The sequence below is a fragment of the Hypanus sabinus genome, chromosome 23 (genome assembly GCF_030144855.1).
Source record: "Hypanus sabinus isolate sHypSab1 chromosome 23, sHypSab1.hap1, whole genome shotgun sequence".
NCBI classification, from domain to species: Eukaryota; Metazoa; Chordata; class Chondrichthyes; order Myliobatiformes; family Dasyatidae; genus Hypanus; species Hypanus sabinus.
Window position 1 is genome coordinate 55,792,313 of NC_082728.1, and position 25,331 is coordinate 55,817,643.

The 25,331-nt window shown below is 42.3% G+C and overlaps 1 protein-coding gene and 1 long non-coding RNA gene across 10 annotated transcripts in view; one reads left to right on the plus strand and one right to left on the minus strand.

Moving 5' to 3' along the window:
* LOC132380208 (uncharacterized) overlaps positions 1–25,331 on the plus strand; it is a 45,538-nt gene that overhangs the window by 11,316 nt on the left and 8,891 nt on the right. Inside the window, exon 3 of one of the 2 annotated variants that reach the window (XR_009507700.1) lies at positions 14,396–19,092. The exons of the other annotated variant lie outside the window; for it this stretch is intronic. This is a non-coding gene — a long non-coding RNA (uncharacterized LOC132380208). Of the gene's footprint in view, positions 1–14,395; positions 19,093–25,331 lie in introns of those variants that run through there. 2 annotated transcript variants of the gene reach the window in all.
* LOC132380202 (fas-binding factor 1 homolog) overlaps positions 9,424–25,331 on the minus strand; it is a 127,058-nt gene continuing 111,150 nt past the window's right edge. For all 8 annotated transcript variants that reach the window (XM_059948900.1, XM_059948896.1, XM_059948894.1 and 5 more), the window contains 4 exons: positions 22,653–22,790; positions 22,130–22,247; positions 21,032–21,171; positions 9,424–9,526 (listed from right to left, as the gene is read on the minus strand). In XM_059948900.1, the coding sequence (XP_059804883.1) occupies positions 9,443–9,526; positions 21,032–21,171; positions 22,130–22,247; positions 22,653–22,790 (480 nt within the window). In that variant the 3' untranslated portion in view covers positions 9,424–9,442. The remainder of the gene's footprint in view (positions 9,527–21,031; positions 21,172–22,129; positions 22,248–22,652; positions 22,791–25,331) is intronic.

The following is a 25,331-nucleotide window of genomic DNA, read 5'->3' on the forward strand; positions in this document are numbered from 1 at the left end:
TGCTCCTTTTAAATTCCTCCATTAAGATCAACTTTTTCAATTTATTATATTCCACATTCACATTTTTAGAGGAAACCCATCTCTCAAAACACACAGCTTTATTGTAGGCAAATTCCACATAAGTTTTTTCTATGGACTTCTTCAAATTTTGGAATCTTTTTCTATAAACTACTAGAACCAGTTCATACGCTCTCATTATATGCTGCTTCACACTATCATAACCAAGTGCTTGTTCAGCAGTTAAAGCTGTATAAACTTGTTGTGCCTTGCCTTTAATTACACTCTGTAACATCACTGGCCATTTCTCTTTCAGCCACTCTGAAGTCTGAGCAACACTTTCGAAACGTTGGAAATATTTATCCACTTCTGTTTCATTAAATGGAGGAGCTAATATAACTTCTCGACTAGCAACAAACTGTTGCCGAGAACCAGAGGGCTGATTTTTGAGATTTAATTTCATAGAAACATAGAAAACCTATAGCACAATACAGGCCCTTCGGCCCACAAAGTTGTGCCGAACATGTCCTTACCTTAGAAATTACTAGGCTTACCTAGAGCCCTCTACTTTTCTAAGCTCCATGTACCTATCCAAAAATCTCTTGTGTCCATCTCCACTACCATTGCCGGCAGCCCATTCCATGCACTCACCACTCCCTGAGTAAAAAACTTACCCCTGACATCTTCTTTGTACTTACTCCCCAGCACCTTAAACCTGTGTCCTCTTGTGGTAACCATTTCAGCCCTGGGAAAAAGCCTCTGACTATCCACACAATCAATGCCTTTCATCATCTTATACACCTCTATCAGGTCACCTCTCATCCTCCGTTGCTCCAAGGAGAAAAGGACGAGTTAACTCAACCTATTCTCATAAGGCATGCTCCCCAATCCAGGCAACATCCTTGTAAATCTCCTCTGCACCCTTTCTATGGTTTCCACATCATTCCTGTAGTGAGGCGACCAGAACTGAGCACAGTACTCCAAGTGGAGTCTGACCAGGGTCCTATTTCGCCATCACAAGTTCAAATTCCCTCTGTTTATTTGCAGCTTCTAACCAACTTTGTTCCAAGTTCGCTTCCAATTGTTTGTTTTAACTCAGCTTCTATTCTAAGCGTTTCTAACGCCTTACATTGCTTTAACTTCATTTGTTCAATTTGTAACTGCATTTCCAGGTTACTTCTTGGAAACATATCTAACACCGCTTCACCCAACTCTGCATAGTGTGATGCGATTTCTCTCTGAATTACAGGCTTTGATGTAGCTTTCAAAATACCTTTAAGTTCCAAACTGCTCACAATCCTAGATACATCACTCTTTTTCACCTTCGCTAATAACTCCAAGTCTGGCGATGCCAGAAAGTTGTTGATATTCATTGTTGCCGAATATCACCCACAAGCCAATAAAAGAATTGGGAATTACCCTTTTCCAAATCAGACTGATAATTAAGCAAGCACTTAAACTCAAAAACGGAACATATCCAGGCCGAGCCCCCAATTGTTACGATACAGCAACAATGAATATGGAATTGAGACAAGTTTTTCATAAACAAATAAACATTTATTTAAACTGCTCAATAAAAATGAAAAATAAACAAACGACTAACTTAACTGGAAGTTAACTACTAAACAGCAACTCGAACAGTTCTTAAAGCGATAAATGCGAAAGTCCAAATGATTTATACAGTCAATTAGGAGAGACTTTCCTGAAGTAACGAATTCCTCGATGACGTGATGTTACTGCTGATCCCAGCCAAAATATGCCTTGCCCGAAGGATTCATGATGAAGGAAATAAATACGACTTGAAGGAACTGACCTTTCCCTTGATGAATAACCGAACCCTTTCTGGTCTTAGAGCAAGGGCTATCTCGGATGCAGGTTACTATCTCCAGAACGAAGATCCAATAAGGTCAATCCTATTTTACAGCCAATGACACCAACTTTACTCGATCCTTCAGGTTTCTGTACCTCGATAAATCTTCACTCTCCAATACTTAGACTTTAAAATTAAATCAAAAATACATCAAACATAATTGGCAGTGATTTTCAAAACTGCTGGCACAATGACAATGTACCTTACAGTAAGAATTAAAACTCCACGTTAAAACAAAACTGTGTCATGAAACCAAATATGCAGCATAACAGAGTAACAGACTACTTAAACGATGTCCCATCAAAAACTCCTGCATCACAGCAGGCTTTCCCTGTTTTATACCTGTTGAAAACAGGCCATCTCATGACCTCACACTGGCGGGAAAATACATCACTCCACCATCACAAGATGGAGTGCTCACCAGATACTCAATTGCATCATGGTTATGTGACAGTCACAAGATACCCACGTGATATGTTAACAGTTGGCTGTACTGAAACCTGCTGACAATAATGTAAGTACTACAGCCCCAGGACAGGATATCATGTGCTCCAGTATCTGCCCTAAAGATATTGCTTGAGCTTTATAATAAGGTCTGGAAGCAAGGAATGTTCCTAGGAGACTGGAAAAGGGCTGTAGTGTTGCCTATTGTTAAACCTGAGAAGGATTTGACCCAACAAGTAGCTACAGGCCTGTTGCTCTCACCTCTTCACTGTGTAATGGACAAAATTATAGTAATTGGGCTTCCATTTGTTTTGAAGAAGAGGGAATTAATTTGTCGCTACTAGTGTGGGTTTCATGACTGGAGATCTACATATGATGCCCTTCTATGACTGGGAAATGATATTTGGAAAGCTTTTACAGTAAAAGAGTCAGTAGTTGCAGTGTTTCTGGACATCAACAAAGCTTATGAAAAGCTATGGAGGGAGGGGCTTTTGATTAAACTAAGTAAGCTTGGTATTGGTGGCAGGCTATACAACTGGGTTTTGATTGGCCAATGGTTTAGAGTGGGTGGGAGAAGTGTCTTCAGAGTTTTCAGCGGATTGTGTATTCCACACCCCCCCCCCCCCCGGGTAGTGTCATTAGTACAATATTTTTGATTGTATTGGGCCTGGCTTTGTATGCTGATGATGAGGCTCTGGAAAACGCATCATAATACTACCTATGTGGTAAGGTCTGTGCAAACAGTGGAATCAGCAATGGAAGAATGGTCTTCAGACTGGGTTTAAAATTTTATTTGATTCTGTCAAAATATATGGTTTTTACTTGGCAACATGGGTTGGAAATACATATTCACCTTACTCTCTATGGGCGATCACTGTCTAGGGTTCCCGTGTTTAAATAGTTGAGGTCATGGCTGGATGCACGACTGACTTTGAGATGTTTTCGGAGGCTAAGTATAAGTTTGTCATTAAAATTTTGTGGTGTGTAGCTGGGGAGCTTCTAGGGGTGTGCTATGGACAATTTATCACACTTTAATACGCTCTTGTCTGGATTATGGTTGTATGATTTATGGGAAGGCAGCTCATTTAGTTTTATACCTGTTGGATGTTCTACAGGCCAGGGCACTTAGAATCTATCATGGAGCATTCTGGACCACACCATGAGATGTATTAAGGGTTGAACTAGGCGAGATGCCACTTGACCTGTAGAGAGAAAAATTGAGCCTTGCATTCTGGACTTCATTAGTAGAATGCGGGGGGGGGGGGCAATCCCATTAGACATATTCAATTTTAATGGATTGTTGGGAATATACTAACAGAATTGGTAAATGTTTTGGGCAGATATTTGGGGTGTAGGTACAGGAATTTAGTTTTGGGGATTTGTGAATTAGCCCCAACAGTGGCCTGACCTTGGAAATTTCCAAATGTGGGAATAGATTTGTCATTACTGGGGGAGAGGCAGAGTCCTGTGGGTGGAAGGATTATTATTATTACATTATCTACAGCAGAAGCATTTTTTCTTCTTTTTGCTCATCTTTACAGATGGTTCCAAAGATCTAGTTAATAACTAGGTGGGCTCAGGGATATTTTTCCCCTGGTTTAATGTTAAGGTGGGGAAAAGGCTGGCAGATGGGTTGTCTGTCTATACAGCAGAATTTATGGCCTTTATGATTAGTTTGTAATGGGTTGAACAAGTTAAGTCAAACAGGGTTATGATTTGCTCAGACTCTGCCTTGGTACTGCGGAGTTTGGAATTGAAGTGTTGAAGGAGAGCTGATCTGTTGATCAACATGTTGATCTGTTGACCTATATGTTCTGGAGAGTATGGGAATAGTAGTGAAGTTTTGTTGATACCTGCCATGTAGGTGTATTGGGTAATGAAAGGGCAGATGATAGAGCAAAACAGGCACTTAGTAAGTCAGATGTAGACATTTCTAGTCAATATAGGAAAGTATGAAGCCAAATCTTGGATTGGCTGGGATTGGGAAATGGCAGAATTTGTGGGATAGGAGTGGGACAGGGAGGTGGTATTACAAATTGGTTCCATCAATTCACAGAAGGCGCCTTTTGGGTAGGAGGGAAGATGTGTAGTTGGCAAGATTGAGGTTGGGACACAAGAGTTAGCACACTACTTTGGCACTTCTTGGTAAACATGGGAATGGGTGGTGTGACTTTTGTAAGGTATCAGAGACAGTAGAATGTGATCATGGTGAGCTACAGATACTCATTAGAACATAGGAAGCTGTTTAGGCAATTATAGGGTAGATCTGGGGTGCCTAGGCTGCAGGATATTCTGGCACCTGAAGCAGGGATGACCAAGTCATGTAAGGCCCTGGTGAACTTTTTAATTAAAACAGTTTTGGGAGGCAGAATCTGATCCCTGTTATGGCTCCTGTCACACTCCGTTACAGTAGATGGCATAATGCACTTCCCTGATGAGTGTGAGCTGCCACTAGCACAAAGCAAAAACAGGAAGATACATTAGTGACAGCAGAAGCTGTGTTAGCAAACTGTGTGACACATAACTCTAAATTTGATTAAAGTAGACAGTGGAACCAAGGAAGGGCTGGTTATGGTGTGGGTGGGAAGGGTGAGGAGCGGCTGGGATTGCACCATTACCATCCTTCCGTTGATGAGTTTCTGCAGCAGACTCATCCCCTCAGTCCCAAAATGAGAGAAACCTGGACTGTAACTCTCCACAGAGCCCTTGCGTTGGCTGCTCTGAGCTTCAGTGTGTCCCTCAGTACGTACTCCTGCAACCTGGAATATACCTGTCTGCATCATTAGCTTACAGACATCTCACTGTGCTGGAGACCAACAGATTTTGGGTAGACCAAAGAGCATCTTTCACTATACTGATCATCTACTAGTGTACCGGAAAAGGAAAGATGGTGAAGTAGAATAGGAGGAGATCATAGGCATATGGGCCAAATGTGGGGAAATGGGGCTTGTTTAGATGGGCACCTCGCTTGGCATAGACCAGTTGGGCTGAATGTATGACTGTGACTTGATGTCTGCCTCTTTGTTTTGTATGTGTGTGCGTGTCCTAAGGAATAGCCCATTGATAACTTCACTCAACTTCGAGTCATAGTACAGCACAGAAACAGGCCCTTCAGCTCACCTATGCTGAACCATTTAAACTGGCTACTTCCGTCGACCTGCATCGTGACCATATCCCAACATACCCATCCCATCAATGTACCCATCCAAACTTCTCTTAAACATCGAAATAGAGCTCTCATACACTACTCGGTCTGGCAGCTCATTCCACATTCTCACCACTCTGAGTGAAGAAGTTTCCCCTGATGTTTCCTTTAAACTTTTCACATTACACCCGTAGCTCATCACCACTGGTAGTTGTTCCACCCAACCTCAGTGGAAAAAGTCTCTCAAAAAACTTCACTTGTCCCAACATTGAAATGTTCCCACAACCTATGGACTAAGTTTCAAGGACTCTTCATCTAACGTTCTTGATACTTACTTTTTAAAAATTATTTTGTATTTAGTTTGTTGTCTTTAGCACATTGAACACCAAGTTAGTGCAGTCTTTCATTATGTCTTTTATTCAGTCTTTTATTATGGTTATTATTCTATTCTGGATTAGAGAATGCCTGCAAGAAAATGAATCTTGGAGAGGGCTGACATGGTGACATATATACTTCAATAATAAATTTACTTTGAACTTGGATCACATCAAAAAGACTGTGCAGATGAATTCCTCGCCACTGGGTGGCAAACTGCTCTCCAGAATGCAAAGACTCAAGACACTGAGATCATTCAGAAGTGGCAGATATTTGCTCATGGAGGGATACAGTGCATAAACGTTGTGCACCTCAGACATCAGCCTAATGGATGGCAGATCTGGCTTCAAGAGCCTTGCTTTCTTCCCCCCACAAAGAGGTACTGCCTGGGCAGCTGAAGGTATTCAAATAATAGGCAAAAATAGAAATAAATACATTTAAATATGATGACTGGCAAGGCAGAGAACTTGTCTGGTCCATGGCAACTTCTTGCTGCTACATTGTACAGGAAGTACAGAAGCCTGAAGTCCCACACCACCAGGTTCAAAACCACTAGCTCCCTTCAACCATTCAGTTCTTGAACCCACCAGCAAAATCCTATAGTTACTACCTCAGATGGCAACACTGACCACTTTGCACTAATGGACTATTATTATCATTTTTTTGTAAAAATTGTGTAAAATTTGTTTTTTACGTGAATGCTACTTATCTGATGCTATGTGCCTGTGCCACTGCTGCAAGTAAGATTCTCATTGCACCTGTGCACACATATACAGTTACAATGGAGTTTAGTGGGACTGGTACATTTTGGCGCAATTAAGTGGCTGCCTCAATTAGCTGAAGTTTCATGGAAATAGGTAAAAAGGTACAAAAAAGACAAACTACCATCTAACTGAGGAACAAACTATGTATTCAAATGAAATACAGAACAAATTATAGCACTATCAATACTGCTACAGTGCTATAAACTGTATTAGTTCCTAACAATTATCGATGGAGAAATTCATCTGCCACATTCTTTAGCCTGAGACCGTAAATAAACAAAATCAGTGCAGACACCTAGTGTAAGATAGTGGACTACCTTCATAAAATGCTATTAACAATTGCATCCTCCAAATCTTCATTTCCATTTTAACATTCAAGATGATGTTAGTACCTTCCAATTCCTTATAATTCCTAACTTGTTTAAGTAACTTTCATTTACACTCCCGGCCGTTTCTGGCCTGAATGCTTGAAACCTCAGTGAGCAAAACAGTTCTAAATTGTCTTACTGCTTACTTCTCACCAACTTTCAGTGATAAAAGTCACTGTTTTTGAATACAAGCACATGCCACTGACAGTTAAAAACTTTGCACTAAGCATGGTGTAGTGTCTAACAGCTACACAAGAGTACGCATCTGACACTAGTTAGAAACTGTGCAGCTACAGACTTCTGCCCCAGTTAACTGGCATAGTGTCCTAAATAAACAAAGGGAATTCTGGCTAGTTTCTCAATTACTTTTTGTTCTGTAAGAGTTGTTTCAAATAAGCAGCTGCCCTGATTAACCAGAATCCACTGTATTTGCTAACCACAGTAAACAACATTGATCCTAAAATGCATTTCTGTTTTGAAAGCCTGCAATGGACAACAGCAGCAATACTGGCCACATCTTCAGAAAATGTCTAGCACTGAAGAATCAAGAACTAATAGGCATGAGATAATTGGAACAACTTTGTAATAAGGCTTCTTAGTTAGGCTGAATGGCATTTAAAAACAGTTGGCTTTTGTTGACAGAAACAATGAACATGGATACCTGATGTCATTTTCTGTAAGGAAAAATTTGGAAGTTGGGTGGGTGTAACCAGATTTGAGGACAAGAGGCTCTCTGCATGGAGTTCGTATTAAAAAGAAACCTAATGAATGGGTTCTCCTGGAGGTGGTTACTTTGGAGAATTTTGACATCAAGAATGCATTTTTTTTGGCATCATATTTGTGCTGGAGAGAAAAGGTTCTTAAACTCACTTTCTTGGACCCGAGAAATTTAATGAGTGTTTGCTCCAGGCTGCCCATGACTACTATCTAACAGGATTTTAAAGTTGTTTATTTTTTATATACTGTTATTTGTGTACTTTAGGTTATTTCTCTTGTTTTTATATGTTTCTATGATTTTATAATTCACATTGGTCTAATTTATGTAATAAAATTTATAGTTCTGTTTTTAAAATATCAGTTGAAGCCTTTACATATGAATGGTCTGAACCCTTTCAATCTTCTCATAGCACTGCACAGTGGGAGATCAGCTAGGTTCCCTTGTAGATTAGGAACAGTAAAACCATTAAAGATTAGAATAGATAAATTGTTAGTGTGCTATCATAGTTTGAGTCAATCTGTGAGGTTGCTCAGGAGGGAAAAGAATTTAAACTTGACCCAGGCCTTAAACTACCTTGCTGTAAATGTAGCAATGTTAAACCAATGTTGATCCATTTGAGACTAAAACCAAGAAGAGAGGGCACATGCATTCATACAAGCACATCACTATGATAGAATCACATCAAAGTAGCGAGAGTAGTGAGCCAGACTGGCAGGGAACGGTCTGACCTGAATCTGCATATTTTGTCTCAATATACATTTATCCAAAACTGGCAGATACTGTTGGAAGTAGGTAAGACAGTCAGTTCCACTTCCAGCACTTTGTTTTAATTTCAAAAATATAAATAAAATGTGCTGCATTTAATTAATTTTGTAGAGAACTTCTCATAATGTACATTAACTAATCTCTAGAAAACTATCAAGAATCCTTACAGTAAAAATAGATGAACTAGATAGTTTGTTTTCCATGAAGTGAGTATTCCAGAAAGTAGCAGGCTCTTTTGGGTTGGAGCCACAGTTTCAAGAGAATGAAAGTTTTTAATACTTTTGATCATGGATTGATCTGCTGACAGGATTAAAAAGACCATTCTGAAATTTGAAATCCGATGTACATTAATGTTCAAAAGTTAAGACTAAGCTTCCCTTCTATAAGCTTCTCTATACTTAACACAGATTGCCAGCTGACTGTCTAATTCCAGTATCAAGTCAAACCATATAGTCCTTCCCAGGAAAGTAATCAACTTATCAAGAAAACGAAATGATTAAGGGAATAGAACTAGGTATGGGCTGTGAGCAAGTTAATTTTTTAATTATGATTTAGAAGTGCGTATTTCAGAAAACTCAGACCATCCTTAAAGTCCCTGTCTGCATAGGATTTTTGGTTCATAACTACTGAAAAAGTTCCGTTACAAATCTGGTAGCTTCAAACATTGCCATGTCAGGTCTGTCAACTGCCCACACAATGTGATTTACATTTGAGGGACTAGGCAGGAGTTGCTTGATTTTCACAGACAGTCTAAACTTGTGTCAAAAAATTAGTTACATCTGAGCCAGCAGATGAGTTAGAAATTGTTACCACGGGAACAATCAGGTACATATTCATTCACAAACTGATATTTTAATGTACCTGACTTGCTTTCCTACAAAAATAATTAATATTTAAAAAGTACTAGATTAAAAGTTTGCACAATTACTACGTACAGTTTACACATATAACAAATGTAAAAAAAAATGCCAAGGGAGGACCAGCATCATGCAGTTTTTATGCTGTTTGGCTAAATACATTATATTGAGCTTTCTTCAGCGTCTCCAGGAAGAACTGCTCATCTTCAAGAAAATCACGATCCTGCAGAAGGAGAGAACAAGACATGTCACTGAAGGGGCACTATTAAGCTAATTGTGTATCAGACTGATATTGACAATATGATTTCAGAATGTGCTAATTCTATTCAGAGCTAGAAACATAGAACATAGAAAACCTACAGCACAATACAGGCCCTTCATACCACAATATTGTGCCGAACATGTACTTACTTTAGAAATTACCAAGGGTTACCCATAGCCCTCTGTTTTTCTAAGCTCCACGTACCTGTCCAGGAGTCTCTTAAAAGACCCTATCGTATCTGTCTCCACCACCGTTGCTGGCAGCCCATTCCACGCACTCACCACTCTCTGCGTAAAAAAACTTACCCCATGACATCACCTCTGTACCTACTTCCAAGCACCTTAAAACTTTGCCCTCTCATGCTAGCCATTTCAACCCTGGGAAAAAGCCTCTGACTATCTACATGATCAATACCTCTTATCATCTTGTACACCTCTTCTAGTACACCTCTATCTGTCAGCTCTCATCCTCCGTCACTCCAAGGAGAAAAGGCCAAGTTCATTCAAGCTACTCTCATAAGGCATGCTCCCCAATCCAAGCAACTTCCTTCTAATCTCCTCTGTACCCTTTCGATGGTTTCCACATCCTTACTGTACTGAGGTGACTGAGGGCAATATTCCAAATGGGATCTGACCAGGGTCCTATGTAGTGTAACATCACCTCTCGGCTCTTGAACTTAATCCCACGGTTCATGAAGGCCAATACACTGTATGCCTTCTTAACCATACAGTCAACCTGCACAGCAGCTTTGGGTGTCCTATGGACGGACCCCAAGATCCCTCTGATCCTCTACACTGCCAAGAGTCTTACCATTAATACGATATTCTGTCATCATATTTGACCTACCAAAAATGAACCACTTCACACTTATGTGGGTTAAACTCTATCTGCCACTTCTCAGCCTGGTTCTGCATCCCACTGTAACCTCTGACAGCCCTCCACACTATCCACAACACCCCCAACCTATGTGTCATCAGCAAACTTACTAACCCAACCCTCCACTTCCTCATCCAGGTCATTTATAAAAATCATAAAGAGCAGGTCTCCCAGAACAGATCCCTGAGGCACCCCACTGGTGATGGACCTCCATGCAGAATATGACCCTCCTATAACCACTCTTTGCCTTCTGTGGGCAAGCCAGTTCTGGATCCACAAAGCAATGTCCCCTTCGATCCCTTGCCTCTTTACTTCCTCAATGAGCCTTGCATGGGGTACTTTATCAAATGCCTTGCTGAAATCCACGTACTACTCTACCTTCATCAGTCACATCCTCAAAAAATTCAATCAGGCTCGTAAGGCATGACTTGCCTTTCACAAAGCCATGCTGACTATTCCTAATCATATTATGCCTCTCCAAATGTTCATAAATCCTGCTTCTCAGGACCTTCTCTATCAACTTACCAACCACTATTAAGACCTACTGGTCTATAATTTCCTGGGCTCTCTCTACTCCCTTTCATGAATAACTGATCATCTGAAACCCTCCAATCCTCTGGAACCTCTCGCATCCCTATTCACGATGCAAAGGTCATTGCCAGAGGCTCAACAATCTCCTCCCTTGCCTCCCACAGTAGCTTTGGGTATATCTCATCTGGTCCCGGTGACTTATCCAACTTGATGCTTTCCAAAAGGTCCAGCACATCCTCTTTCTTAATGAATTGAATTGACTTTAATTCTTACATCCTTCACATACATGAGGAGTAAAAAATCTTTATGTTAAGTCTCTGTCTAAATGTGCAATGTGCAATCATAGTAATTTATAATAAATAGAATAGTCAATGTTACATAGAAATACACTGTAGAAATACAGCATGAGTTAATCAGTCTTATGGCCTGGTGGAGCCTGTTGGTCCTGGATTTTATGCAGCGGTACCATTTTCCGGTTGGTAGCAGCTGGAATAGATTGTGATTAAGGTGACTGGTCCTGAAAGATCCTTTGGGTCCTTTTTACACACTGTCTTTGTAAATGTCCTGAATCATGGGAAGTTCACAACTACAGATGCGCTGGGCTGTCTGCATCACTCTCTGCAGAATCATGTGATTAAGGGAGGTACATTTCCCATACCAGGCAGTGATGCACGTAGTCAGGATGCTCTCAATTGTGCCCCTGTAGAAAGTTCTTAGACTTTGGGGGCCCATACAAAACTTACTCAACTGTCTGAGGTGAAAGAGGCGCTGTTGTGCCTTTTTCAACACACAGCTGTTGTGTACAGACCACATGAGGTCCTCAGTGATGTGGATGCTAAGGAACTTAAAGCTGTTCACCCTCTCAACCCCAGATCCATTGATGTCAAAAGGGGTTCCTCCTATAATCCACAACCAGCTCCTTTGTTTTTGTGACATTGAGGGTGAGATTGTTTTCTTGACACCATTATGTCAGAGAGATGACTTTTTCCCTGTAGGACCTTGTTATTGTTTGAGATTCAATCAATGTAGTGTCGCTGGCTGTGGGTGGAGACACAGTCACGGGTATATAAGGAGTAAAGGAGGGGATTCAGTACATAGCCCTGAGAGGCTCCCGTATTGAGAGTCAGAGGTGTGGAGGTGAGGGAGCCCACTCTTATCACCTGTCAGTTATCTGATAGGAAGTTGAGGCTCCAGCTACACAAGGCAAGGTCAAGGCCAAGGTCTTTGAGCTTCTTGTCGAGCCTGGATGGAAATATGGTGTTGAATGCTGAATTGTAGTCCAAGAACAGAATTCTCACATAAGCCTCCTTCTTCTCGAGATGTGCAAGGATGGTATGTAGAGCAGTAGCTATTGCATCGTCTGTCGATTGGTTGTGTTGGTAGGGGAATTGTAGGGATCCAGTTTGGGTGGTAGTAAGCTGCAGATTTCCTTCTTGACCAGCCTCTCAAAGCATTTGCTTATTATTGAGGTGACACCAGTCGTTCAGGTCTTTTTTAGTACAGGGACAATGGTGGATAATTTGAAGCAGGAGGACTATATGCTCAAGCTTTTCAGTCCGCTGTAAGTCATCCCTACAATTGCCAAGATTCTTTTCCGTAGTGAATACTGAAGCAAAGTATTAATTAAGTACCTCAGCTATCTCCTCCCTTTTCATGGCCCCTTCTGGCACTCCTAATTTCATTCTTAAGTTCCTTCTTGCTAGCCTTATAATAGAACATAGAAAACCTACAGCACAATACAGGCCCTTTGGCCCACAAAGTTGTGACGAACATGTCCCGACCTTAGAAATTAATAGGCTTACCTTTAGCTCTCTATTTTACTAAGCTCCATGTACCTATCTAAAAGTCTTTTAAAAGACCCTATCATATCCACCTCCATCACCATTGCCAGCAGCCCATTCCATGCACTCACCACTCTCTGACTAAAAAACTTACCCCTGACATCTCCTCTGTACCTACTCCCCAGCACCTTAAACCTGTGTCCTCTTGTGGCAACCATTTCAGCCCCGGGAAAAAGCTTCTGATGATCCACACGATCAATGCCTCTCATCATCTTGTACACCTCTATCAGGTCACCTCTCATCCTCTGTCACTCCAAGGAGAAAAGGTCAAGTTCACTCAACCTACTCTCATAAGGCATGCTCCCCAATCCAGGCAACAGCCTTGTAAATCTCCTCTGCACCCTTTCTATGGCTTCCACATCCTTCCTGTAGGAGGCGACAAGAACTGAGCACAGTGAGACCCATGTGGGGTCTGACCAGGGTCCTATATAGCTGCAACATTACTTTTTGGCTCCTAAATTCAATTCCACACTTGATGAAAGCCAATACACCATATGCCTTCTTAACCACAGAGTCAACCTGCGCAGCTGCTTTGAGTGTCCTGTGGACTTGGACCCCGAGATCCCTCTGATCCTCCACACTGCCAAGAGTCTTACCATTAATACTATATTCTGCCATCACATTGGACCGACCAAAAGAAACCACTTCACACTTATGGGTTGAACTCCATAAGGCACTTCTCAGCCCAGTTTTGCATCCTATCGATGTCCCGCTGTAACCTCTGTAACACTATCCACAACACCTCCAACCTTTGTGTCATCAGCAAACTTACTAACCCAACCCTCCACTTCCTCATCCAGGTCATTTATAAAAATCATAAAGAGCAGGTCTCCCAGAACAGATCCCTGAGGCACCCCACTGGTGATGGACCTCCATGCAGAATATGACCCTCCTATAACCACTCTTTGCCTTCTGTGGGCAAGCCAGTTCTGGATCCACGAAGCAATGTCCCCTTGGATCCCTTGCCTGTTTACTTTCTCAATAGCCTTGCATGGGGTACCTTATCAAATGCCTTAATGAAATCCATATACACTACACCTACTGCTCTTCATTCATCAATGTGTTTAGTCACACCCTCAAAAAATTCAATCAGGCTCATAAGGCATGACCTGCCCTTGACAAAGCCATGCTGACTACTCCTAATCATATTATACCTCTCCAAATGTTCATAAATCCTGCCTCTCAGGATCTTCTCCATCAACTTACTAACCACTGAGGTAAGACTCACTGGTCTATAATTTCCTGGGCTATTTCTACTCCCTTTCTTGAATAAGGGAACAACATTTGCAACCCTCCAATCCTCCGGAACCTCTCCCGTCCCCATTGATGATGCAAAGATCATTGCCAGAGGCTCAGCAATTTCCTCCCTCACCTCCTACAGTAGCCTGGGGTACACCTCATCCAGTCCTGGTGACTTATCCAACTTGATGCTTTCCAAAAGCTCCAACACATCCTCTTTCTTAATTTCTGCATGCTCACGCTTTTCAGTCTGCTGAAAGTCATCGCTACAATTACCAAGATCCTTTTCCATAGTGAATACTGAAATAAAGTATTCATTAAGTACCTCTTCTTTCTCCTCCAGTTCCATACACCAGTGGTCCCCACCCACCGGGCCGCAAAGCATGTGCTAACGGGCTGCGAGGAAACGTTATGATTTGGCGGTATGAAGCGATATGAGTCAGCCGCACCTTTCCTCATTCCTCATCATCATGCCCACTGTTGAACTTGAACGCACGCGAGGTCATCAGTTGGTCATTAACCTACAACTACTTGATGAATAAAAAACAAACGTCGCTTGAGAGTTTTTTTGGAAGAGGTAGTAGGGGACATAACAGGCCTAATGATGATGATAACGCTTGACAGTTGAGGTTGAGACTGCAAAAAAAAATAAAGCTTCCTTCAATAGAAAATGCGACGAGTCGTACATAAAATATGGCTTTAATGCGATCAGTGACTCGCACACTCCAAGCCCCCTACGTGTGATATGTGGAGACAAGCCATCTAATAAGGCAATAAAACCCTCAAAACTTCTTCGATACCTTGAGTCCAAGCACCCTGCACTTAAAGACAAACCCGTTGAGATTTTTGAGCGGAAAAAACGGGTCAGAAGCAAGTGCTGAGAGCCACCACTTCCACAAACACTGCTGCTCTGAGAGCATCGTACTTAGTGGCTAGCCGTATTGCTAAAGCTAAGAAGCCTTTCATCATTTGTGAAAAATTGATTCTATCTGCTGACAAGGACATGTGCCGTGAACTGTTGGGAGAAGCTGCAGCTAACAAGATGGCACAGGTTTCTCTTTCAGCTACCAGTGTTTCAAGTAGAATCGATGACATAGCGGAGGACATCAAAGCACAGCTGTTGGAATGGCTTAACGAGTCACCATGGTATGCTATCTAGGTCGACAAATCTACCAATGTCTACAACAAGGCAATACTGCCGGTTTATGTGCGATATATATTTCAAGATGATGTGCATGAGGATATGTTGTGTGCACTGCCGCTGCCAACTAACACAACTGGGACAGAACTATTCAAGTCTTTGAATGACTAAGTGTCAGGCACACACAGTTGGGGCTGCAGCTATGACTGGACGGCTGTCTGGTTTCACTACCCGAGTCAAAGAGGTTGCTCCTGAATGCCAGTCTACACACTGTGTCATACACAGGGAAATGCTGGCTAGCCAAAAATATCACCTGATCTTAACAGTGTATGAGTGACATTGATGAAGTTATCAATCACAGCAAAGCAAAAGCCCTTAACTCACGTGAGTTTGAGCAGCTTTGCGAGGAAATGGATGCAAAGCACAAATGCCTTCTCTTACACACTGAAGTCAGGTGGCTATTGAGGGGGAGAGCCCTGGCCAGGGTTTTTGAGTTAAGAGAGCCGCTAGAGATTTCTTTCAGGAAAAAAGTCACCACTGGCAGCACACTTAAGTGATGAGGAGTAGATAGCAAAACTCACTTACATGTGGGATATCTTCAACCTGCTCAATGAACTCAATTTGTCACTTCAGGGGAGAATGACAACTGTCTTCAAGTTGGCAGATAAAGTGCTGCTTTCAAAGCCAAACTGGAACTGTGGGGACAGCGGGTGGACAGGGGCACATTTGACATGATTGGGATTTTGGGAGAGACTGAGGTTGCACCGTCCTTCTCACAACTGGTGATCACCTATCTTCGCTGTTGACAGAAGTTGAGCGTTACTTCCCAACCGCAAATGACCCAAGGCGTATAAAGGAATGGGTCCGTGATCCATTTGTGAATGTCCCCAGTGAATCATCCATGTCAGCACGGGAAGAAGATCAACTCCTCCAGCTTGCAAATGACAGTAGGCTGAAAAGTATGTTTGACATAACATCTCTGCTGGTATTCTGGATCAAAGTCAAGGCTGAATATCCTGAGATAGCCACAAAAACACTAAAAACATTGCTTCCATTTCCAACATCATATCTCTGTGAAGCGGGGTTTTCTGCAATGAATGCAACGAAAACTAAATTGCGGAATAGACTGGACATAAGGAGCCCCCTTTGAGTATCGCTGTCTCCCATCACCCCTCGATGGGACCATCTTGTTGAAGGGAAACAAGCCCAGGGCTCCTGCTCATTCAGCGATATTGGTGTGTTGCAATGATTTTATATACTCATACGAGGAAAATTTGTGCTGTGTGTTTAATATCCAAACGTTATTTAACATGATGCTATTGACCTATAAGTAACATAATTGACTTACCACTATATTCACGTGAGGAAAATATGCGGTGTGTTTAATATTGAATTCAAGTCAAGTCAACTTTTTTTGTCATTTTGACCATAACTGCTGGTACAGTGCATAGTAAAAACGTTTTTCAGGACTATGTTGTTATATGACACAGTACAAAAAACTAGACCAAACTACGTAATAAAAAAACACAACACAGAGAAAGCTACACTAGACTACAGACCTACTCTGGACTGGATTAATTAGATAAACCCTTTTAGAAACAAACTTGAGTGTATTAGCCACTTATAAGTGACTTATCACCTATATTCCGGTCGTGATTAACATCCCCTTCCCCACCCTCGTCAGCCGGTCTGCAAGAATATTGTCAATATTAAACCGGTACGTGATGCAAAAAAGGTTGGCGATCCCTGCCATACACACTTTCCCTCTGTCACACTTGATAGGCCCTATTCTTTCATGTCTTATCCCCTTGCTCTTCACATACTTATAGAATGCCTTGGGGTTTTCCTTAATCCTGCCCACCAAGGCCTTCTCATGGCCCCTTCTGGCTCTCCTAATTATCTCCTTAAGCTCCTTTCTATTAGCCTTGTAATCTTCTAGATCTCTAACATTACCTAGCTCCCTGAACCTTTAGTAAGCTTTTCTTTTCTTCTTGACTAGATTTATTACAGCCTTTGTGCACCACAGTTCCTGTACCCAACCATAACTTCCCTGTCTCATTGGAATGTACTTATACAGAACTCCACACAAATATCCCCTGAATATTTGCCACATTTCTTCCGTATTTTTCCCTAAGAACATCTGTTTCCAATTTAAGCCTTCAATTTCCTGCCTGATAGCCTCATAATCCCCCTTACTCCATTTTAACACTTTTCTAACTTGTCTGTTCCTATCTCTCTCCAATGCTATTGTAAAGGATATAGAATTATGATCACTATCTCCAAAATGCTCTCCCACTGAGAGATGCCTGATAATCCTTTTGATGCAAATATGTAGTAACTTCTACTTTGAAAAGGACCTCTTGACAACTTCGTGCCCAAAAGGAACAACTTTATCTAGGACGGTAAAACAATATTCTCATACAGAAGTTTTCACTAATGCGCACCGGGCAGAAAAGATGGGAAGGAAAACCCCGCAACCCTGGAAACAATTTCTCTTTACAGTTTCTGTAGTGGGAGTATTGCTATATTACCACGATCCTAATTGGTATTAACTTATCTTTATAATGCTCACATTACAACCCTTCTCCCCCTTAAAATTCCAACATTCCCCAAATGTACCAGAAACGGGAAACAAGAACAGTGGTGTCATTAGCTTGTGAACCCCTGAAACTTACACTAGTGTCTTAGTAATAGTTTACCAATACCAAGTAAAGTTCAGGAGCTGAAATCGGGGTTGAAGGCCCAGCAAACATGCTGCTCAGAGGACGTGGATTGACAAGTGTTAAAGGACTTTCACTCTGTGAATATTTTTCACTACAGTTTGATGAATCCCTGGATGTAATGCAAACAGCTCAGCTTGTTGTATTTGTCTGCATGGCTTTCCAGGATTTTACAAAAAAGGACTTCCTCACTCTATTGCACTTAAAGGAGAGAACAAGAGGTGAGGATATTTACAAAGAGTTTAAAAAAAAATGTCCATGAAAATGACATCCCCATTCATAAACTGATGGCAATTACTACCCAGCAATGCACGATGTGTGCGTTGCTTTTATAGCACAGTGCTGTAATGACCCTGATTTTCCCAACTTCCTGGATTATCACTGTGTGATTCATCAGCAGGCCTTGTCTGGGAAGGTTGTGGACTTCTCTCATGTACTGACACTGGTGGTCAAACTGATAACTTGATGCCACTATGGCCTGTTTGATATGCCAGTTACAGTGTTTTCTTGGTTAAATTAATTTGAAAGTTTGACAAAAGCATTTTATGTAATTAAAATAAAATTAGCCCAAATAAAGGGCCTCAAGTTGGAAGTACAATCTGAGCTGGGTTTTTTTTCTGAATGATTTAGTAAGTCGATCTTGCCTTTCATTAAGGCCGAGGTAGGGGATCTTGGGCTTAAAAAAGGTTGGTGACCACTACTCTAGGGAGATGCCAATCGATATTTGGGAAATTAAAATCTCCCATCACAACAACTTTATTATTACTACACTTTTCCAGGATCTGTTGCCTTACCTGCTCCTCGATATCCCTGTTACTATTGGGCGGCCTATAAAAAACACCCAGTAAAGTTATTGACCCCTTCCTGTTCCTAACCTCCACCCACAGAGACTCCGTAGACAAACCCTCTAGGGCGTCCACCTTTCCTGCAGCCGTGACACTATCTCTGATCAACAGTGCCAGGCCCCACCTCTTTTGCTTCCCCCCGTCCTTTCTGAAACATCTAAGACCCAGCACTTGAAGTAACCATTCCTGTCCCTGAGCCATCCAAGTCTCTGTAATGGCCACCACATCATATCTCCAAATACCGATCCATGCTCTAAGCTCGTCCGCTTTGTTCACAACACTCCTTGCATTAAAATAGGTACATTTCAAACCTTCGGTCTGAGCGCATCCCTTCTCTATCACCTGCCTATCCTCCCTCTCGCACTGTCTACAAGCTTTCTCTATTTGTAAACTAACCTCTTCCCCAGCCTCTTCAGTTCGGTTCCCAACCCCCAACAATTCTACTTTAAACTCTCCCCAGTAGCCTTAGCAAACCTCCCCGCCAGGATATTGATCCCCCTGGGATTCAAGTGCAACCCATCCTTTTTGTACAGATCACACCTGCCCGAAAAGAGGTCCCAATTATTCAGCAATCTGAATCCCTGCCCCCTGCTCCATTCCCTCAGCCACACATTTATCCTCCACCTCATCCTATTCCTATTCTCACTGTCACGTGGCACAGGCAGTAACCCCGAGTTTACTAACTTTGCGGTCCTGCTTTTCAGCTTCCTTCCAAACTCCCTGCAGTCTTTACTAGATCTCTATCATTACCTAGTTTTTTTCAACCTTTCATAAGCTTTTCTTTTCTTCTTGACTAGATTTTCAACAGCCTTTGTACACCATAGTTCCTGTACCCTACCATCCTTACCCTGTCTCACTGGAATGTACCTATGCAGAACACCATGCAAATATCCCCTGAACATTTGCCACATTTCTACTGTACATTTCCCTGAGAACATCTGTTCCCAGTTTATGCTTCCAAGTTCCTGCCTGATAATTTCATGTTTCCACTTACTCCAATTAAACGCTTTCCTAACTTAACTTAACACTATCTCCAAAATGCTCTCCCACTGAGAGTCCTGACACCTGACCTGGTTCATTTCCGACTACTAGATCAAGTACAGCCTCTATTCTTGCAGGCTCATATTCATATTGTGCCCAGAAACCTTCCTGGACACACCTAACAAACTCCACCCAATCTAAACCCTTTGTTCCAATCAATATTCAGAAAATTGAAATCTCCCACAATGACAACCTTGTTATTATTACACCTTTCCAGAATCGGTCTCCCTATCTGCTCCTCGATGTCCTCTTACTATTAGGCAGCCTATAAAAAACACCCAGTAGAGTTATTGACCCCTTCCTGATTCTAACTTCCACCCACAAAGTCTCACTAGTCAGTCCCTCCATGACTTCCTCCTTTTCTGCAGCTGTGACAGAAAAGCTTGAGCATATAGATATTAAGAAAGAGGATGTGCTGGAGCTTCTAGAAAGCATCAAGTTGGACAAGTCACCGGGACCGGACAAGATGGGGGAAGCGGATACGATACGGTCTTTTAAGAGACTCCTGGACAGGTACATCATGGAGCTCAGAAAAATAGAGGGCTATGGGTAACCCTAGGTAATTTCAAAGGTTAGGACATGTTCAGCACAGGTTTGTGCTGTAGGTTTTCTATGTTTCTATGTGACACCATCTCTGATCAGCAGTTCCATGCCCCCACCTCTTCAGCCTCCCTCCCTGTCCTTTCTAAAACATTTAAAGCCTGGAACTCGAAGTAACCATTCCTGCCCCTGAGGCATCCAAGTCTCTGTAATGGCCACAACATCAAGAAAGAGTTAGATAGAGCTCTTAAAGATAGCGGAGTCAAGGGATGTAGGGAGAAGGCAGGATCGGGGTACTGATTGTGGATGATCAGCCGTGATCACAGTAAATGGCAGTGCTGGCTTGAAGGGCCGAATGGCCTACTCCTGCACCTATTGTCTATTGGGGATCATGGTTTCACATCAAGGAGTTCACCATTCAGGACTTACAGTGAAAATAGTTTCACTCAGCAGATATTTGTTGTTTGGAATTCTCTACAACATCTCCATGGAGGTTTAGTCACTGAGTATATTCAAGACTGAGGTCAATAGATTTTAAAATATTAAGGGAATTGAGGGAATAAGGTTTTAGTGCAGGACTACTGCAGAGATAAACCATTCACCATGCTTTTAATGAATGCGAAAACAGACAGGAGGGGATGAATGGCCCATTCCTGCTTCAGCTTTTATTAACAAAGATCAAAAGACCTCACCTTCTCACCAGCAAGTCTGAAAACAGCAAGTTTGGCCCCCAATTCAGAAGCCTCAGATCCTACAATTTTCTCAGTATATTGATCTGATCCGGAATTCCCAGGTGTACCCTGAAGAGCATTCTCACGCATTGGAGAAAGATCTGAAAGAGAAATGAGCAGGACTCAACATTTACCTTTGGCTTTTGCAACTTGCAATGAAGGACACAGATAGTATTATTCCAAAAATCACTTGAAGTTGGAGAAAAATTTTAAAAATGTCAGAACCTCATATATTCCTTATGTATGGAGGAGAGGCAAACAGCCTGAAATCACATCCTCGACTTTGGGATTTGTGCTGGTGACACCTTGCCATGTTTACCTGGAATCTTACTGCCAAAAGCTTCCATCAATGTCAAAGGGAAAATTAAGTGATTTACCACAACCCAAATGAATAGAAACTACTAGTACTGAAACATTTGGGAGACATGGGTCTGAATTGACCCATAGATTTGCAGTGAGGGGTATGGGAAGATCCAATCCCTGATTATTTTTAACATGGGGAATTCAGCCTGACTCAGTGTACGCTCTCATTGCTACAGCTGCAGGTTTGCTAGAGCTCCAGAACTTGAAATGTACTTCAGTGTTGTAGAAAGAGCTGCTGTGGTGTCAGCTGTTTAAAAACAGAATGCTGGAAATACACCTGAAATGCTGACAATTCCTCTTGCCCTCCCACCCCTGCATCCCCAACCCCATATCCCCACAGATGCTGCTCAACCTGCTGAGTTCCTCCAGTAGATTGTTCAATGCTGGAAATACTCAACTGTTCAGGCAGCATCTTTGAAAAAGAAATGTAGCCCGATTTTACTGAGAAGCCGTGTGGTATTTTATTGTGTATTCTTAAACATTGTTTTTTCAAAGCTGATGGACTCACAGTGTAGGTGCCACAATCAACACCACTCCACACCTTCACACTGCATTATCTCCACACACAATACACCCTTTACTGTAGGTATTACACACCCCTCTGCATTGAGTGCTACAAGCTGAGGAATACAACTAACAAAAAGTGCACTGCATGTACCAATCAATGGGAGATTGTAGTTTCAATGAAGCACTTACAAGAATGGTCTACCATGGGTACCATTTGGTTCCTGATAGGTGGCACCAGTGTATTGATGGGAATTTCTGTTGTGAATTTGCGTGGTTGATATCGTTGCTGGGCTAGACTCAAACGCTCCTGAAAATCAAATTGAGTTTAGTCAAAAGAGATGCAACTTGATCCATCTATTTCTCTTCCCATATTATTTTCAACAGTATCACCCACTCCTATCTATTAAGCACTTAGATTGAAACAACACTCCCTCTTTACAAATGTTGTCACAGTTCCATTATAGTATTAAGTGGAAACAGTTGAGTCTCCCCTGCAGCCTATCCATGAAAAGGTGTCTGTTATTTTCCTCTCCTTTTTACACAGGCCCGTGCACAGTACATGGAGGTGGGTCAGCATGATCATCATATGCCAAGACTGTCTTCTCTCCTCCCCATCCAGCTGTAGTGCTTGTCAAAGCCACCCCCACCTGACCCAACAGTAAGAAGTGTAAATGTTCCTTGCTTTTCCCCTCCACCCTTGTCACTCTTGTACCTGGTGTATCTGCTGTTCTTGCTGCTGAAGTCTCTCCATTTTCCGTTGGATAGCATGCAGTCGTGCTTGGTGCTCAGACTCTACCCGTCTGGCTTCCATAAAAGCTTGTTCCCCTTCCTCAAACTTCTGAGAGGCAAGCTGCAGAGGAAAAGATTGAAGACAGCCACTTGACATTTTTAACTCACTTAATAGAATGCATTCACCTGGTAATTATTCCAGAAAATGATCAAAAACTCCTTGGACAAGTAATTCATGTGCAACACCTAAGTCACACCAATTGGAACACGTGGCCAGGAAGGCTGTCTAAGGTGTGTGAGTGGGAATTCCCAGCAAAGTGAAAGGCTAACTGTCCTAAGTTATCAAAGACTCCAGATTGAACCCACAGAGTTCTGGATATGAAGTGGTGTGTTGGTGTTATTGGTGGGGCCAATGATTATTGCCCACCTCTGACTGTCCTTAAGATGATAGTGATCTGTATTCTTGAAATATAGCAGCCTGTGTTTTAAAATGAACAATGAAAAATTGAACATATTGTGACAAATACAAGTATAAATGTTAACATAGCTATAAATAAACACCATTTTACATTTTAAAATTTCCCAAGAAGGTGCATATGCAGCTGGATACTACTTTATTTACTGGAGATATTTAACAAGTCATCAAAAAAGTGATAATTTATTAAAAAAATTCTGTTAAGTGGAAACAGACCAAGTGGATCTGGGATAGGGAGAGATGGTGATAGAACAAAGAGTATGTAATGCCCTAGTTCATATTTTTACTGTTATGCTGTTATGTATTTCATTTAGCAGTTCTGTAAGAGCAGTCTGTTTTGTTTTCAGCTTATGTTTGAGTTATTGTTGAAGATAAGAGATGAGGAGAAATGTCTGCCATCCAATTAGGATGGTCGAATTAAGGGGAGATTTCTCTGGTGAGGGATACTAAGGTTGGGCTTGGGGGTTTATTCGAGGGAGATGAACAGGGAAGACGCAGGACAGAAGAGGTCATAGGATTCAATCCAGAGTGGGACCGTGATTCGAAGAAGCCAGGGGTGAGATCGACTGAGCATTTGTGGAAGCTGAAGGACGCTGGGATCCAGAGCCCTGATGCATCCCCAATGGTAGAGGACAAGAAGATGAGAATGGGAAGGTACGGATGTGTGTGGACTATAGGACTCTGAACAGGCATACTGTCCCTGACCAGTATACGGACCTGAGGATCAAAGACGTGCTAACCTGTCTGAATGGTGCGAAGTGGTTCAGTGTACTGAACTTGAGGAGTGCGTATTACCAGATCCCTATGAGTGAGGCTGACAAAAAGAAGACAGCACTTATATGTCCACTGGGATTCTTCCAGTTCGAAAGGATACCCCAGGGCACATATGAAGCCCATGTGACTTTCCAGCAGTCATGGAGAAAACGGTGAGGGATATAAACTTACTTGAGGTATTGGTGTATCGGGATGATCTCATAGTATTAGGTTCCACCTTGGAGGAACATGAAGCAAGGCTACTGAAGGTGCTGGGCTGCCTGAAAGCTGAAGCTTTCCCTGGACAAGTGCCAGTTCTGCAAGATGTCTGTCAACTATGTTGGGTACAGTCTCATGGGATAGAGTAGCTAAGTATCTGTCTAAGATAGAAGCGGTGACCACATCATCAAGGCCCAAGACTGTGAGCGCTTTGTGCTTGTTCCTTGGGTTCTGTGGGTAATATTTGAGGTTTGTGTAGGGCTACACGAAAGTGAGTCACCCTTTAAATCAGCTTCTGTGCGGTTACCCTCCCTTGGGGAAGAAAGGGAGAACAAAAGGAGAGGAGAGGAAAGGTCATCTTAACCCTTCAGAGCCTTTTGGAGTGAGATGGAATGTGAAATGCGAAGAGGCCTTTTAGTCACTGAAGGAGCTGCTGACAAAACTGACTCTGCTGGCTTTTGCAGACCCCGATTGCTGTATGTACTGAAGACGGATGCCAGCAGAGAGGGCTTAGTGGATGGCCTTTCTCACGATCAGAGCACAGAGTTGAGACCTGTTGCAGTTGTCAGCCAGTGACTGTCACCCTCTGAGAAAAACTATTCCACGCACAAGTTGGAATTCCTGATATTGAAATGAGCTGTGGTGGATAAGTGATTTCCTCTCTGGTGCCAAGTTTGAGGTGAAGACGGACAACAATCTTCTAACTTATATCTTGACCTTGGCGAAATTGAACACTGCAGGCCATTGGTGGATGTCAGCGTTGTCTGCCTATGATTTCAGCCTGAATTATCAGCTGGGAAGTAGGAACATTAATGCCGATGCATTGTCCCGACATCACATGACAGGCTGCAAGGGGATGGAGAGTGTTCCTGCCCCAGGAGTGAAAGCCATGTGTCAGTTTTCCATCACAGTGAAGGCAAGGACAGGATCAATTGGGAGCTTTTGATGGTGCCATTCCACAAGCTTACTGCAACCTGACTGCTCTGAAGACAAACCAGTTGCCGGAATTGAGTCCTTGGGAAGTGGCAGTTGCTTAGCGAGGTAACCTGGGCATCGGCACTGTTTGGTCACAGATCGGCACAGATCGAAGAGTACTGCAAGTCGTGCAGTTGATGTGTACGGAGGAAGATACTGCCTATGAGGGCCGCCCCATTATCCCACTTGTGGAGTATGGAGCCACTTGACCTAGTGGGCATGGATTTCATGTCAATAGAG